Source organism: Phasianus colchicus, chromosome 27 (genome assembly GCF_987193195.1).
Source record: "Phasianus colchicus chromosome 27, bPhaCol1.hap1.1, whole genome shotgun sequence".
In the NCBI taxonomy this organism is placed as follows: Eukaryota; Metazoa; Chordata; class Aves; order Galliformes; family Phasianidae; genus Phasianus; species Phasianus colchicus.
In genome coordinates this window covers 825,822-843,152 of record NC_143462.1, presented here as the reverse complement: position 1 = coordinate 843,152, position 17,331 = coordinate 825,822, and the positions used below count along the sequence as shown (strand labels likewise).

The window sequence follows — 17,331 nt, the reverse complement described above, 5'->3', positions numbered from 1 at the left end:
AGTGCTGCTCATTGGGCACTGACACCATGGGGCACTGACACCCATGGGGACGCTGCTCCTGGTGGGGACATCACCACTTGTGGGGACGTGGCTGGTCATGGGGAGGCTGCCACCCATGAGGACAGCACTGCCTGTGGGGCACTGCCACCACCCATAGGGACACCACAACCATTGGGGCCACTGCCACCCATGGGGACGCTGCCAGCCGTGGGGACGCCACCACCCGTAGTGATGCTGCCACCCACAGGGACACGCTCTGTCCCCAGCCCCACTCGAAGGCCCCCCTCCCATCAGCCCCCGCCTCATCAGCCCCGTGGGGCAGCAGCATCCCAAGGCGCCCGCTGGGACACTGGTATCCCGGGGGGTCCGGGGGGGCCCCTCCTCATCCCCTCCCCGTCCCCCGATGACTGCACACAGCCGCAGCCCCACGGCCGCCCACGGTCGCCATGGCAACGCCGCCCACCGCCCACTCGCGCTCTCCCCCCAGCGTGGGCCCCATTCCCACGGCTCCGCCCACGGGGGTGGGGTTTAATGTCACCGTGTCGCCCCCCCGTAACGTTGGGTGGGCTCAGGGGGGTCCCCCCGTGGATGGAGGGGGGATTTGGGGAGTTCCCCCCCCATCCCCACGCGTGTTTTGGGGGAGTCCTGAGGGGGGTGCGAGTGAGGGTGGGGGGGTTGCACAAAGTGGGGGGGTTGCACCTGGGGGGGAGTGGGGGGTCGGGGTGGGGGGGTGGGTAGGGGGCGTGTGGGAGGAGGTCCTGGGGTGGGAGGTTCGTATGGAGAGGGGTTCGTGTGGGGGTATTTGAGGGGGGGGTTCTGGAGGTGGGCGGTCGGTGACGGGGGTATTTATGGATGGGGGGGTCTGGATTTGGGGGCATTTGGGACAGGCGGGGGTCCGGGTACGGGGCTGTCTGGGGAGGGGTCGGGCTCGTCCGGCTGCACGCCCCGAGCTGCCTTTACGGGGGGGCTCCGGAGGGGCGGGGATTGGGGCGGGGTGGGGGGGGGATCCCTGTGGGCGGGGGGGGGCAGCCCCGGGCTGGAGCCTCCCCCGGGCGGCAGCGCCTCCCCCTCCTTCCTCCCCCTCCTCCTCCTCCTCCTCCTCTCCGCGTCCCGCACCCCCCGCGCCGGGCGGGGCCGAGCGGAGCCGAGCGGAGCCGAGCGGAGCCGAGAGCAGCGGACGGAGCGGAGCGGGCGCTCAGAGCGCTCGGCGCGGCGCGGGGCGGCAGCAGCAGCATGGCCACCACCGTGCCCTGCACCCGCTTCACCGACGAGTATCAGCTCTACGAGGAGATCGGCAAGTAAGGGCCGGCGCGGCGCGGATGTGGGGTCCGCTGTTGGGGGGGGGGGGGCTGGGTTGGGGCCCCCCGCAGCCGTGACGCATTTCGGAGCCAAACACCCGCCCCCCCCCCTCCCCATAGGGACCCCAATGTAGTACCGGCCCCCCCCCCCCCCCCCCTCCGGCCCCGCCCGCATCGGGACCGGCCCTGTCCCCCTCCAGCCCCCCCTCCCCCCATGGGGACCCCCCCGCAGGGACCCCCACAGCCGCCCCGCTACCCCATACCCCCATATACCCCATACCCCCTATACCGCATAGCCCACCGTAGCCCCTATAGCCCCCCCGTCCCCATAGTCCCCCCACAGCTTCCCTGCTCCTTGCAGCCCCCCCAGCCCCCATAACCCCCCTTATCCTAACCCCAGTCCTTACAGTCCCCGTATCGCCCCCACAGCCCCCATAATCCCCCCCCATTTCTCCTAGCACCCCACAGCCCCTTTAGCCCTCTCAGTCCCTATAGCCCCTCCCAGTGCAGATAGCCCCCGCAGCCCTATAGGTGCCCCCCCGGCCTCACAGACCCATCCATTCCCTGCCCTACAAAGCCCTGAACCCCCCACTTCCATAACCCTCCCAGTCCTTACAACTCCCCCACGTTCTGCAGATCCCCCATCCCCGCAGACCCCTCTCTGGCCCCCCCAGTCCCTATAGCCCTCAGGTTCCTACAGACCCCTCTGGACCATAAACTCCCCACTTCCTATAGACCCCATTCCTCCCAGACCCTTCAGTTCCTACAGAGCCCCCCCAGTCCTTATAGCCCCTAGGTTCCCATAAAGCCCCCCCCTTCAAGTCTCCCCACTCCTTCCAGCTCCCCCCTAATGCTCACAGCCCCCCCAGTCCTACAGTCCAGGATCATGTAACTCCTGTTCCCTGTACCCCGTCAATTCCCTATAAACACCCCCAGATCCCATGCTCCCCCCATTCCCTGCAGCCCCCCCTGGATCCTACAGCTCCCTGCCCTTCCCTGCCCTGTTCCCCTTGTCCTCCACCCCCCATTTTGCAGCTGTCATCCTTACAGACCCCCTCAGATCTCTGTAGACCCCCCTCCCCAGACCTTATCTCCCCTTCAGCCCCCCCCATCCTCTCCTGGGCCTTATATAACTCCCCACAGCCCCCCTGATCCATACAGGGCCAACCCTTTTGGGGCCCCCCCAGTCCTTAAAAAGGTCCTGAGACCCTTTGAGACCCCCCCTTTCTGAACACCCTTGGACCTTCCCCAATCCTTAGGGACCCCAATTCTTAAAGACCACCCCCCTCATCCCTTAGACCCCCCCCCCAGGCCTTTTGGACCCCCGGTACAGGTGGTTCATTTTGGGGGGTCCCTTGGAGGTACTGGGGGGGGGGGGGTCTGTACTGCCTCTCCATCCCCAACCCGCAGCCATCCCTGGTTGCCATGGTAACGGGGCTGCCTCCCCATCTCAGTGTCACCGCCAGCGCCATGCATCCCCCCCCAGCCCTGCAGCCCCCCCGTGGAGAAACTGAGGCACTGGGCGGGGGGGAGTACAGCTATCCCTGTCACCTCCTGCGTCCCTCAGGTGTGTGTGGGGGGGTCAGGCCCTGGGGGGCTCCCAGTGGTGACAGGGCCTTGGGGGCCCCCCCGTGTGTGCGAGGGGGGGCACAGTGAGGACACAGCAGTGGGGACTGTGATCCCTTTGGGTGTCGCCCCCCCCCCCCCCAGAAGGCTGTGACCCCCATTCAGAGCACGGTGCCGCCGGGTGGGGACACTTGTCCTGGCTTGGGGGGGGGGGGGGACGGACGGACAGCTTGAGCAGTGCCGTGGGGGGAGCGGTGGCACTGGTGTTGGTGGCCGCATTGCTGTCCCCAATCCTGGGGGGGCCGCTATCCCTGCGCCCACCCCCACCACCATCCGGGCCTCCGCCGTCCCCATGGCAACGTGCTGCGGGTGCCGGCTGCTGCCCACGCCGCCGCGACCCCCCCACCGTGCCACCCGCTCCTCACACTGTCACCACACTGTGCCACCCCCCCCTCCCCAAATCCCCATAGCTTGGGGGCGTTCGGGGTGTCCCCCCGCCCTCCTCCCCCCCAGGTACTGGGGTTCACCCTGCGCTGAGTCACGACCGCGGGTGCTGAGTCATGGGGAGGGGGTCGGGGGGACTGGGGGGGCCGTGCTGGGGGAGGGGGGTGGTGACACTGAGCGCGTCCCCGTTGTCCCCAGGGGGGCTTTCTCGGTGGTCCGGCGCTGCGTCAAGCTGTGCACCGGCCATGAGTACGCTGCCAAGATCATCAACACCAAGAAGCTCTCAGCCAGAGGTACGGCCCCCCACGGCCCCCCCAGCCCCACATCCCCTGTGCTGTGACACTGCTGCTGCCCCACGGGGCTGTCCCATCCTGGTCCCATCCTGCTGCCCCACTGTGCCCCTGGGTGTGTGTGCGTGTGTGTGCACTGTGTGTGCACTGTGTGTGAGCAGTGGAGGGGGGCTGAGGGTTGGGCTGGGGGCAGTGACAGTGAGGTGACGGCGGTGGCTCTCACTGTGCCCAGACCACCAGAAGCTGGAGAGGGAGGCACGCATCTGCCGGCTCCTGAAACACTCCAACATCGGTGAGCAGGGTGGGGATGGCTGGGTGGCATTTGGGGACACCTGGGGGTGTGGGGTGGCACCTGGATGCTGCTGGGTGACAGTTATGGGCAACTGGGGGACAGCTGGGTGGCACCTGGGGGTGGAAGTGGCACCTCGGTGCTACAGAGTGACACCTGGGTGGCAACTGGGGACAGGCCAGGTGGCACCTGGGTACTGCTAGGTGGCATTTATGGATAGCAAGTGACAGTGCTATGGATAGCATGGGGACAGTTGGGTGGCGTTGGGGTAGCACCTGGGGGCAGCTGGGTGGGATCTGGGGGCAGCTGGGTGGCACCTGGGTGACACTTGAGGACAGGCTGGGTGGCAGCTGGGTGCTGCTGGGTGACACTTATGGACACCAGGTGGCGCCTGGGGACAGCTGGGTGACACTTACGGACAATAGGGTGGCACTTAGGCTGGGGGCAGTGACAGTGAGGGAACAGCTGGGTGGCACCTGGGTGACGCTTGGAGACAGGCTGGGTGACATCTGTGTGCAGCTTGGGTGGCATTTATGGACACCAGGTGGCACCTGGGGACAACTGGGTGGCACCTAAGGGTGTAAGGTAGAAACTTGGTGCTGCTGGGGACATCAGGTGGTGCCTGGGGACGGCTGGCTGGCAACTGGGGGTGTGGGGTGGCACCTCAGTGCTGAGGAGTGGCAGTTATGGACACCTGGGTGGCACCTGGATGACACTTGGGAACATGCTGAGTGGCACCTGAGTACTGCTGGGTAGCATTTATGGATATCAAGTGGTGCCTGGGGACAATTGGGTGGCACCTGGAGTTGTAGGGTGGCACCTGGGTACTGCTGGGTGGCACTTATGGACACCAGGGTGGCACCTGGGTGACACTTGGGAACAGGCCAGGTGGCACCTGGGTACTGCTGGGGGGTTTTGTGGACACAAGGTGGCACCTGGGTGACACTTGAGGACAGGCTGGGTGGCATCTGGGTGCTGCTGGGTGACACTTATGGACACCAGGTGGCGCCTGGGGACAGCTGGGTGGCACAGGGTGGCACCTGGGGGTGCTGCTGGGGACACCAGGTGGCACCTGGAGGTGTGAGGTGACACCTGGGTGCTACTGGGTGGTACTTAGAGAAACAAGTGGCACTTGGAATAGCTGAGTGGCACCTGGGTGACACTTCTGGGCAGGCCGGGTGGCACCTGGGGGTGCTACTGGGGACACCAGGTTGCACCTGGTGGTGGGGGGCAGCAACTGGGGACTGCTGGATGACACTTGTGGTCACCAGGGTGGCACTCGGGTCAGCTGGTTGGCACGTGGGTGGCACGTGGGGACAGGCCAGGTGGCACCTGGGTGCTGCTGGGTGGCACTTACGGACACCAGCTTGGGGACAGCTGGGAACGTATGGGGTGACACCTGGTGGCACTTGGTGACACATTAGGTGCCACCTGAGGAAGTGCTGGGTGACATGTGAGGACACCCAAGTGCTGCTGGGTGCCATGGGGACACTCTGGGGATACTGAGGGCATGCTGGGTGCTGCTGGGGGACTCACTGGGTGCCACCCGCTGGGTGACATATAGGGGCTGCTGGGCGGCACGTGGGGGGTGTTGGGTGCCACCTGCTGTCCCCTCAGCCTGTCCCTGTCCCCGCAGTGCGGCTCCACGACAGCATCTCGGAGGAGGGCTTCCACTACCTCGTGTTTGACCTGTGAGTGCGGGGCGTCCCCGGGGGGGTACCTAAGTGGGGGTCCCTAAGGTGGGGGTCCCCGGGGGCGTGTTCAGTGGGCTCCTCAGGGGGGTGTCCACAGGGGTGATGTCCCCAAATGGGGTCAGCGAGGGGGGGGACGGGGGGTCCCTGAGGGGTGATGTCCCCGGGGGGGGGGGTTGGGGGTCCCAGGTGGGCTCTGCAGGGGCTGATGGCGCGGTGCCCGCGGCGCTGTGTGCCCCGCAGGGTGACAGGCGGGGAGCTGTTCGAGGACATCGTGGCCCGGGAGTACTACAGCGAGGCGGACGCCAGGTGAGCCCCCCGGCCCCAGGCGCTGCGGGGGGGGCAGCAGCGGGGCCGGCACGGGGTGGGGGTGGGGGAGGGGCCGAGACACCCCGCTGCGGGGGTGGGGGCTGTGCCCGTAACCCCCCCTTCCCCACCCCCCCCCTCCACCCCTCGGCTCCATCCCGCTTCGGGGCCCCCCGTGTTCCCCCCCCCCCCGTGCCGGTGCTGCCCTGTGTGCCGCCGTGTGCCCGTCCCCGTGGTCTCTGGGCTTTCACAACATTGTTTCTCCCCCTCTCTCGTTCCCCCCCATCTCCCCCCGTTCCCCCCCCCCTCACTCCCTGACCCCGTCCCCGTTCCTTTGTCCCCCTCCCCTTTACCCCCTCCCCCCGTCTCCCATCACGCGTCGCTCTGTGCGTGTCCGTGTGTCCGTCCATGTGTCTCTCTGTCTGTCCCACCGCTGCCCCTCCGCTCGCTGCTCCCCACGCCCTCCACCCCCCCGGCTCCCCCTTCCCCATGTTTTGCCTCCTTCAATCCCTTATTCCCACACGCCTCACTGCCCCCCAACCCTATACCTGCTCCTTTCCCCCCCGCCTGCCCCATAATCTGTCACCTGCCCTGCTAACCCCCTGCCTGCCCCATAACCTAACCTGCTCCCATAACTGCTCCATACCCCCGGCCCTGCCTCACACCCCCCCATCTGCCCCCCGCCCCTCTCAACCCTATACCTACCACCCCTACCTCCCTCCCTTTAAACCCAATCCATCTCCCCATCCCTGCCCCCTGACTCCCTTCAACCCCATCCCTGCCCTCCTCACTTGCCTCCTGCCCCTTAAACCTGCCCCATACCGACTTTATAACCCCTAACCTGCTCCCCTGCCCCCTTGATCCCATACTTCCCCCCAATCTTCCCCATCACCCCCTACCTGCCCCACATGCCCTAACCCACCCCCATACCTATTCTATAACCCCAAACCTGCCCCCCGTGCCCTAACCTGCCCCCTCACCCCCAAACCTGCCCCCACCCACCCCACCCCGTGGCCCCCATCTCGCCCCATCCCGCTGCCCCCCGCCCCCCGTTTTGTTTTGCAGTCACTGTGTCCATGAGCTATTAGCACGCGTTTCTCACACCCATCACTTTGCCTTTGCGCACAGGCAGCTGCAGGTCAGTATAAATGGGGAGGGGGTCCGGGGGGGGCTGTGCCCCCCACCCAGCCGGAGCCTCGCGCTCCCCTCGCCGCACCCCCACTTTGGGGCTTCCTCCTCCTTTCTCCAATTTCCCCCTTAAAAAAAAAAAGAAAAAAAAAATTAAAAAAACACTTTTTTTGGCCCCTCCCCACTCCCCCTCCAAAAGTAATAATTAAAAAAAACCACAAAAATTATAAACTGTGGGGAGGTCGCCCCCCATTCCCCCCCCCACACCCCGGTGCCCCATTCACCCCCATTTCAGCTCTCATCTCCCGCTCCTCCCTCTCTTGTCTCGTCTCATCGCCCTCCTGCTCCCTGTCCGTCCTGTCTGGGGGTCCCCAGCAATGGGGGGGGCGCACAGTGGCACCCGGTGTCCCATCCCCCCCCCAACTTCCCCACCCCCAGCTCTCCTTGGGGCACGATGGGGAGTGCCCATGTGTGCAGCACAGTGGGGCTGAGTGGGTTTGGGTCAGGGTTTGGGGTTAGCGTCAGGGTTAGGGTGAGGGTTTGAGGTCAGGGTATGGGGTCGGGGCTACGGGTCCTGGTTTAGGGATAAGGTCAGGGTTAGGGTAAAGGTTAAGGTTGGTTTGGGTCAGGATTTGGGTAGGGTCAGGATTTGGGGTAGGATCATGATACAGGGTTGGTGTGAAGATTAGGGTTATGGTTTGGGGTCAGAGTTTAAGTTTAGGATGAGGGCTAGGCTTATAGTTTGGGGTCAGGGTTAGGGTTATGATTTGGGGTCAGGATGCAGGGTCAGTGTTAAGGTAATGGTTTAGAGTTAGGGTCAGGGTAAAGGGGTCAAGGTTTGAATTGGGGTTTGGGGCTAGGGTTGTGATTTGCATTTAGGCTTTAGGGTTAGGGGTCGGGTAAAAGAATAAGGGTTTGGGGTTAGGCTCAGGGTTAGGGCTATGGTTTGGGGTCAGGGTTAGGCTCAGGGTTAGGGTCGGGGTTGGGGGTCGCTGTGCCCCCACAGTGGGGTGGGTCTGGGGCTGGCAGTGCCTGCTGACCCCTGGGCTGTTTGCCCGCAGCCACTGCATCCAGCAGATCCTGGAGGCCGTCCTGCACTGTCACCAAATGGGGGTCGTGCACAGAGACCTCAAGGTGAGCGCACCCCCCTCCGTTCCTCTGCGTCCTTCGGGTCTGCATCTCTGGGGGTAGGGGGGCAACCTGCCCTACACACGCTGGCCATGGGGCGGTGATGTGGAGTGGTGATGTGATGTGATGTTGTGGGGTGACGATGTGGGGCCGTCCCCCATCCCTCCCCGCAGCCGGAGAACCTCCTGCTGGCCAGCAAGTGCAAGGGCGCGGCAGTGAAGCTGGCCGACTTTGGGCTGGCCATCGAGGTGCAGGGCGATCAGCAGGCCTGGTTCGGTGAGTGACCCCCTCCCAAAGCCCCCCCCGCAGCCCCAGCCCCCCGCTCAGCCCCTGCCCCCGCCAGGCTTCGCCGGCACGCCCGGCTACCTGTCCCCCGAGGTGCTGCGCAAGGAGGCCTACGGCAAACCCGTGGACATCTGGGCCTGTGGTAAGGGCGCTGCGGGACCCCCGGCCTGACCCTGGGACCCCCACCTGTCCCCATAGCCTCCGTCCCATCCCCATCCCTCCTGTCCCCACTCTCATCCCCTCCGTCCTGTCCCCGTTCCAATCCATTCCATCCCGGTCCCCTTCCCGTCTCCGTCCCCATTCTGGTTCCATCCCGATCCCCTTGCTCATCCTATTCCAGTTTATTCTGATCCCCATCCTGATCCCACACTGGTTCCATCCCAGTCCCCATACTGGACCCGTTCCAATCTGTACTGGTCCCCATCACAGTCTTTATCCCGGTCCCCACCCATGTCCCCAGAGGGATTCCCACCCCGGTCCCATCGTGGTCCCCATCCCAGTCCTCGCACCGCTCCCATTGCAGTTTATACTGTTCCCCTCCCCAGTCCCCATACTGGTTCCATTCCAGTCTGCACTGATCCCCATCCCCACCAACCTCCCATCCCAATCCCCAATCCCAGTCCTCACTGACTCCCATCCCAGTCCCTTTCCCAGTCTGCACACTGGTCCCAGTCCTGGTCCCCACACTGATCCCATTAGTTTATTCTGGTCCTGTTGTGGTTTATACTGGTTCCCATCCCAGTTCCCATACCGATCTCATTCCAGTTTATACTGATGCCCACCCCTGTCTCCATATTGACCACCATCCCAGTTCCCATACTGGTTCCATCCCAGTCCCCACGCTGATCCCATTGCAATCTTTACTGACCCCCCCTCCCAGTCCCCATCCCAATCCCCACTGCTCCCATCCCACCCCCCATCCCTGCCCCCCAGTGCCAGTCAGGCTGATGTCAGTGTGGCACAGGGGTGATCCTATACATCCTGCTGGTGGGATACCCGCCCTTCTGGGACGAGGACCAGCACAAGCTGTACCAGCAGATCAAGGCGGGCGCCTACGACGTGAGTGCGCCGTTACCCCCGGACCCCCCCACGGGGACAGAGGGTCGCAGCCGCCCCCTCCCCGCCCCGTCCCGCTGTGTCCCCGCAGTTCCCCTCCCCCGAGTGGGACACGGTCACCCCCGAAGCCAAGAACCTCATCAACCAGATGCTGACCATCAACCCCGCCAAGCGCATCACCGCCCACGAGGCCCTCAAACACCCGTGGGTCTGCGTAAGTGTGCCCCCCCCGCCCCCGCCCCACACCGTCCCTGTGGGATGCGCTCCCTGCTGACCCCGCTGTCCCCGCAGCAACGCTCCACCGTGGCCTCCATGATGCACAGACAGGAGACGGTGGAGTGCCTGAAGAAGTTCAACGCCCGCAGGAAGCTGAAGGTGGGTTGGGGTCCCATCCCAGCACATCCCATTCCCAGCCTGCTGCGTCCCCACAGTCCCACCGCAGCCGTGTCCTCTTCCCACCACGGCTGCGTCCCCATCCCATTATGACCACGGCTCCATTCCATCACAGCCATGTCCCCATCCTGCCATGGCCATGTCCCCACACCTTCCCACGTCCCTCAGTCCCACCCTGGCGCTGTCCCATCTCCCCGATCCCATCCCAGGATGTCCCGGTCCGACTGCAGCCACATCCCAGGGCTTTATTCCCCACTCCCTCCCTGGCCACGTCCCTTTGCTCCACTGCGTCCCACAGTGCCCTTTTGGGATGTCCCAGTACCCGATTTTGTCCCCGGCCCCATCCCACCCATGTCCTGGTGCTGCCCCGTGTCCCACACTGCCACCACAGCTGTGTCCTGTCTGTGCTGCGGTGTCACCCTGACCGTGTCACAGTGTCACCTGGCTTTGTTACAGTCCTCCCCTGTCCCCCAGTGGTGTCCTGGGCTGTCCCTGTGCCTTCCCAGCCATATCCCAATGCCACCCCCGTATCCCATTGCCACCCTCTCACCCCGCTGCTACTCCCCTATCCCGTTACCTCCCTGTCCCAATGCCCCCCGTGTTCCGGTGCCACGCGGTGCCGCGCTGACCCGCTGCCATTGCAGGGCGCGATCCTCACCACCATGCTGGCCACCCGGAACTTCTCAGGTGAGCCCCCCCCCTCCCGGCCCCGGGACGCCTCACCACCCCCCCGCGTCCCCGGGCCTGGCCCCGCTCGCTGCCGCTCTCTTTCTCTCTTTCCCCCCTCCCTCCAAACTCCCCCAACCCCATTTTGACGCGAGGACGGCCGCGCCGTGCGGTAACGGGTCTGGGGGGGGGAACCCAGGAGGCGACGTGGGGGTCACCCCCAGCAGGGGCTCCCGCCCCGTGCCCACCTAACGGGGTCGCTTCCTTTCTCTCCTCTCGCTGCCCGCCCCGCAGTGGGCAGACAGACCACCGCGCCTCCCTCCATGTCGGCCGCCGCGGCCCCCCTGGGGCTGGTGGAACAAGGTAGACGCCGCACGGTCCCCCCCGTGCCGCCCGCTTGCCTCTGGTCCCCCCCCACCCCACTCCTCCTTCTCCTCCTTTTCCTCCTCTTCCTCCCCCTCCAGGCTCGGGGTCCCTCCTCGGGAATGGCATCGCACGCATGGGACCCCCCCACCTGTCTGCCTGTCCACCTCTTTGCCTGTCCCTGTCCTCCCCCCCCCCGGCTGCTCTTGGGGAGGGAGGTGTCTCCCCTCCCCCCCGCCCCGCTGGCACACGGTGTCCCCGTCACCGCTTGTGTCCCCACGCCTGGGCTGCGTGGGGTGCATGGGGCCGTGGGCTGGGAGTGCTCCCTGTGCCACAGTGCCGTGGGACCCAAAACCTCTTGTGTCACCCAGGACCCCCATGGCACCCAGGATGCTCATGGTACTTGGGACCCCCATGTCACCTGGGACCCCCATGGTATATGGCATCCCTATGGCACGTGGGACCCCCACGTCACCCAGGACCCCTGTGTCACCTGGGACCCCCATGGTACATGGCATCCCCTTGGCACATGGGGACCCTCGTGGTACCGGCACCCCTTTGGTACCCAAGACCCCCCTGTGTCACCTGGGACCTTCGGTGTCACCAGGGACCCCTGCGGTAGCTGGAAGCCCTGCGGCACCTGGCACCCACGGTGACACCTGGGACCCCCAATGGCCCCCAGCCCCCTGCCAGGACCCACTGTGGCACCCCCATGGCCCCCAGCACCCATCGTAGCACCCATCACCCGATGGCACACGGTGGGATGGGGGGAGGGGTCAGAGAGAATTTCAGAGCCAACCTCCCCCCCTACGTTTGGGGCTGTGCCGACACCGTGGCTGCTGCTCCATCCCACAGCATTGCTCTGCTGCAGGGGGGGCTGCACTGCTGCATGGGGGCTGCACCCGTGCATGGGGGAAGCGGTGTCGCTGCATGGGGGGGAGGGGCTTCTTGCAAGCACATGGGAGGGGGCTGCACTGCCGCATGCGGGGCTGCATTCCCCTCTGGGGGCTGCGCTGCAGTATGCCCGCACGGCCCCGTTGCGCTGCAGCCGGTGTTTGTGGTGCCGCGAAACACTCGGCGGGTCTTAAACCCCCCCACAGCCAGCGAGCCCCCCCCGGGGACCCTCCCGATGGCTCTGGTTTAGACCCCGAACCCCAGCGCCGCAGCCCCCAGCCCGCTTCCCGAGGAGGGCCCGCACCCCGGGGACACGGCTGTGCCACGTGGGTGTCCCCGTGTCCCCCCCCGCCCTTCCCCGTCCCCCCACCCACCCGCCAAATGGGTCCCGCACTGACCACCCCCCCCACCCCGGCGCTGCCATCCCCGACACCGCCCGGTGAGGACGGAGCTGAGGACGCCCACAGGTGACACCGGCGCTGGAGGGGGGGACACAGTAGCACGGTCCCCCCCGTGCCGTGCACCCCCCCACCCCACATAGGTCAGGCCAGGAGGGGCGGCCGCCCCACGTCCCGGTGCCCCCCCTGCACGGTTTGCGGGGTCCGGGGCCGCTGCCTGTGCTCAGAGACGATTTTTGTGTTTTTCTGTTTTGTTTTTCCCTTTTCCCCCTTTTTCCCCCCGCCCCCCCCTCCTCTCTCTCTCGCCCCCTTCTCTCTCTCTCTCTCTCTCTCGCTTTCCTCTCTGCATTTCTCCAAGGTAAGCCAACCCCCGGCCCCCGCTGTGCCCCCCCGGTGCCCCCCCGGGACGGGAGGGGACGGTGGCCCTGTCCCCATGGGGGGTCACAGCGCTGACCCTCCGCTTTCTCCTCCGCAGCAGCTAAGAGCCTGCTCAACAAGAAGGCTGACGGCGTCAAGGTGAGGGGACGAGGGGTGGGGGGCGGGGGTCACAAAGGGGGAGACCCCCCCTCAAGCAGCCATCGCTGACCCCCCCACATCCGTCCCCGCAGCCCCAGACCAACAGCACCAAAGGCAGCGCCGGCGTCACCAGCCCCAAAGGGACACTGCCACCCGCAGCGCTGGTAGGTGCCCCCCCCACACAAACCCCCACCCCACGCCCCCCCCTCCATCCCTCCATCCCATCGCATCCATCGCCATGCTCGCCAGCGGCACGGCCGGTCACGGAGTGGGGAAAGCGGGGGGGGCAGGGACAACCCCCCCCAGCAGTAAGTAAGTGCCCCCAAAGCGTCGCGGCGCTCACAGCCCCCCCAGCACGGTGGGTGCAGGATGTGGGCGCAGAGGCAGCTCTGGGGCAGGTGGGTGCGGGAGCGACGCGGGGACGGCGCCAGGAGCTGCTGGTGAGGGACGGAACGGGGGGGGGGAACGGGGCCGGGGGGGAAGGATGTGGGCACGGACGTGGGACGGCGGCACCAGGACCCCGATGGGACGGTGGGTGCAGGATGCGTCCCGACCCGGTTGCTGGAGTGAAAGAGTGTCGGTCAACATGGTGGGGGTTGGGGGCGCCGGGTGGGTGCGGGGACCTGAAGGCACAAGGGGGGCCCCAGGATGGCAAGGTGGGTATGGAAAGCGGGCACGGGGCTCTGTGTGGGTCAGAGCGGTGGGTGCAGAGCCCCCCCACCTCCAGGTCAGAGCAGTGGGCTCAGGATGCGGGCGCTGCGCACGGTGGGTGCAAGACGTGGCCTCCCTCCCCCCCCTCTTTTTCCCCCTCTCCTCACTCTCTCTCAATTAAACCATGTCGCTTTGCTGGACTAACGACTCTCTGCTTCTCTCCCCCCCCCGCCCTCCCCACCCGCTGTGGGTCTGTGCCCCCGTCCGCGTGCCCCCCGCCCTTCTCCCCCCCCCCCCCATGCCGCTGTGCTCTGGTCTCTCCTCGCCTCCTTCCTCCCCCTCTCTCCTCCTCCTCTGTCTCTCTTCCTTCTCCTGTAGGAGCCTCAAACTACCGTAATTCATAACCCCGCGGACGGCATTAAGGTATTGCTGCCCCCCCTCCGCTTTCCGCCTCCATCCTCCCCCCATCTCCCATCTGTTCGGGGCTGGGGGCTCCCGGTGGTCCCAGGGAGGCGTCACCCCCACGGCCGGGGCGCGTGGTTCCCTCCCTCCCCCCAAAATGGGTGCTGACCCCCCCACCCCTCTGTCTCTCCCCCCGCACCGCTGCCCCCCCCCGCCGACAGGAGTCGTCCGACAGCACCAACACCACCATCGAGGATGAGGACACCAAAGGTGATGGGGACATGGGAGGGAGGGGGCACTGGGGGCACTGAGTTGCATTAGAGTGGAGCTAGGATGCACTGGAATGGCACTGGGATATACTGGAACAGAACTGGGGTGCACTGGATTGGAGCTAGGATGCATTAGGATGCACTGGAATGGCACTGGGATGAAGCTAGGAGACACTGGGATGCACTGGAATGGCAGTGGTTTGTGCTGGGATAAAGCTAGGAGGGCTGGGATGTACTGTTATAGAGCCAGGATGCACTGGAATGGCACTGAAATTGCACCGAGATGCATTGGAATGGCACTGGGATATATTGGAATGATGCTGGGATGCACTGGAATGGAGCTAGGATGCACTAAGATGCATCAGAATGGCACTGGGATGTTCTGGGATGGAGCTGGAGACACTAATGTGCGTTGAGGTGGCACTGGGATGCACTGGAATGGTGCTAGGATGCATTGGGGTGGCACTGGGATGCACTGGAATGGTGCTAGGATGCATTGTGATTGCATTGGAATGGCACTGGGATGCACTGGAATGGCATCAAAATGCAACTGGCTGCAGTGAGGTGGCATGGGAATGCACTGGGACCCTCGGAGACAGCACTGGGATGCACTGGGGTGGCACTGAGGAGTGCTGGGAAGTGATAGAATGGTGCTGCAGTGTACTGGGATGGGCCTGGGATGTGTTGAGGTGCGCTGGAATGGAACTGGGGCACAGCAGGCTGGCACTGAATATGTGGAGGTGTGCTGGGGTGTCCAGTTTGGGTGGCACTGGGAAGCAAAGGGGCGGTGATGCACTGCATTGGAATGTCACTGGGGTGCACAGGGGTGGTGTGGGAGGCACTGAGCCACACTGGGACGTACTGGAATGTCACCGGGATGGAGTTGGTTGGCACTGGGATGTCAGCGAGGTGCACTGGGTCGGAACTGGGATGTGGTAGAGTGCAGCAGGATGGCACTGGGATGTCGGAGTGCACTGGGAGCAGGGTGTGCAGCATCCCCTCTGTGTCCTCAAGGTCCGTGTGTCTGTCCCCACGTCCTCATCATCCACATGTCCGGCTCAGGGGTTGGTCTGTCCCCATGCTGTGCGTCTGTCCATGTGTCCTCATGGTCTTTGTGTCCGCCCGTCCCCGGCCCCTTTGTTGTGTCGTGTCCCCCCCCCGGGCCGTGCCCGTGACCCTGCTGTCCCCGCAGCCCGCAAGCAGGAGATCATTAAGATCACAGAGCAGCTCATCGAGGCCGTCAACAACGGGGACTTCGAGGCCTACGCGTGAGTGGGGTCGGGAGGGGGAGTGTGGGGGGGAGGGATCGGGGGGCGGGGCTGAGGCTGACGCAGCGCTTTGCAGGAAGATCTGCGACCCGGGGCTCACCTCCTTCGAGCCCGAAGCGCTGGGTAACCTGGTGGAGGGCATGGACTTCCACCGCTTCTACTTCGAGAACCGTGAGTGCCTGCGGCTGCGCGGCTGCTGCCCTCGCCTCCATTCCTGCCTGTCCTGCCCTGTCTATCTGTCTGTCAGTGCCTGCCTGTCGTCCACCTGTCTCTTGCTGGCTCTGCCTGCATCCCTGCCTGCATTCTCACCTTCCTTCCTTCCCTTCACCCACCTCCCTTCCTTCCTGCATCCCTTCCTGCATCCCTTCTCTTACTGAATCCTTTCCTTCCTGCACCCCTTCCCTCTCTGCATCCCCTCTCTTCCTGCATCCCTTTCTTTTGCCTGCACTCCTTCCCTCCTGCATCCTTCCTATCCTGCATCCGTCCCTGCACCCATTTCCTGACCACATCCCTCCCTTCCTGCATCCCTTCCCGCCTCCCTTCCCTTCCGTATCCTCTCATTTCTGCACCCCTTCCTGCACCCCTTCCCTCCTTCATCCCTTCCCTTTGCCTGCATCCCTTCCCCCCCCACTTGTATCCCTGTCCCCACGCCCCGTACCGCCGCCCCGCGCTGACGCTGCCGCCCCGCAGTGCTGTCCAAGAACAACAAACCGATCCACACGACCATCCTGAACCCCCACGTTCACGTCATCGGGGAGGACGCGGCGTGCATCGCCTACATCCGCCTGACGCAGTACCTGGACGCGCAGGGCCGCCCGCGCACCAGCCAGTCGGAGGAGACGCGCGTGTGGCACCGCCGCGACGGCAAGTGGCAGAACGTCCACTTCCACGGCTCGGGGGCCCCCGTCGCCCCCCTCCAGTGAAGGTGAGGGCGGCCCGGGGTGGGTCCCGCCGCCTCCGGACCCCTCCGAGCACCCCCGGCCCCGTCAGCCCACCCCGAGACCCCCACCGAGGCCGAGCCGCCGGCCGGGTGCCGCGGTCCCGGAACGCGCGTCCGCATGCCTTGTGCCCCCCACCCCCCCACCCCCCGGCCCCCTTCCGCCCGGTGCCTGTGTTTGCAGAAAAAAAAAAGACAAAAAAAAAAAAAAAAAGACAAAACGACGGAAAACGTTCAAAAATCGCCCCCCCCCCACTTCCCCTCTGTACGTTCTTCCTCCCCCAACCACGCACCCGTTGGCACGGAGGGGCCGCCGGAGCACGCGGACGCCCGCGGTGTCCCCCCTCCCTCCTCCTCCGTCTGTGCCGGGCTGGGGGGGCTGCCCGGATCCCCCCCCGGCCGTGCTTGTGGAGTTTCGCTGTTGCTGGTGGTGGATGTTGTTCTTTGGACTCCGCTTTCGCTCCTTCCCTCCCCGGGTCCCTGTACATAGAGAGAGCTCTTTATTTTTGAATTCCCACGGGAGCAGCCGGTGCCCCCCCCCCCCCGACCCGACCCGACCCCCACCCAGTGCTCCCGCCCGTAGCTCTGCCCCACAAGTGTGGGGTGCGCCAAGGGTTGGGGGCCAGGAGTTCAGTAATTTGGGGGGGGAGGGGGAGGGTTCCGGCCCTAAGGGCGGGGAGTGGGCGGGGGGCTCGGGGCTGACCCGGCACCCAGGCAGCGGCGCAAGCACTTTAGACTAAGAGAAGGGGTCTCTTAGGGGGCACAGGCTGCTGCCCCCCCCCGCATCCGACCCGGCCTCCGGGGGTCACCGCTTTGGGGGGGGGCATCGCCCCACGCCCCCCCCCCACGTCCCCATCCCGCACCCGTTGTCGCTGGGGTTGTTTGTGGCTGTGGCCGTGGGGGATTCCGGGGGGGGCAGGGGTTTATTTTCTGCATGCACTTTGCGCGGGAGCACCCTGGAGCGCTAACGCTGTATGTCGAGGAGCTGAGCTGAGCTGTTTCTGTCCCATGAATGCTGGTGGATCGTTGCCGAATTTTTTCCCCTCCTTTCCCCTTTTCTCTCGTTCTTTTCCATCCCTCCCCCCCCCCCCCC

The 17,331-nt window shown here is 65.5% G+C and overlaps 1 protein-coding gene across 8 annotated transcripts; it reads left to right on the top strand.

Moving 5' to 3' along the window:
• Positions 1–1,056: 1,056 nt before the first annotated feature.
• Positions 1,057–16,459, top strand: CAMK2B (calcium/calmodulin dependent protein kinase II beta). 8 transcript variants are annotated; one of them, XM_090125423.1, is made up of 20 exons: positions 1,057–1,298; positions 3,507–3,601; positions 3,831–3,890; positions 5,524–5,578; positions 5,822–5,887; positions 8,074–8,146; positions 8,314–8,416; positions 8,484–8,567; positions 9,390–9,484; positions 9,573–9,695; positions 9,773–9,856; positions 10,519–10,561; positions 10,835–10,903; positions 12,671–12,711; positions 12,804–12,875; positions 13,741–13,785; positions 13,986–14,034; positions 15,226–15,301; positions 15,378–15,472; positions 15,992–16,459. In XM_090125423.1, the coding sequence occupies exons 1-20, from the start codon at positions 1,234–1,236 to the stop codon at positions 16,222–16,224; spliced, it is 1,626 nt and encodes a 541-aa protein (XP_089981549.1). In that variant the 5' UTR covers positions 1,057–1,233; the 3' UTR covers positions 16,225–16,459. The 8 variants fall into 8 exon arrangements, with proteins under 8 accessions (XP_089981549.1, XP_031452884.1, XP_031452882.1 ...); XM_090125424.1 differs by having other exon boundaries at positions 1,059–1,298; positions 12,674–12,711; XM_031597024.2 differs by lacking the exon at positions 10,835–10,903 and having other exon boundaries at positions 1,058–1,298; positions 12,674–12,711.
• Positions 16,460–17,331: the final 872 nt, after the last annotated feature.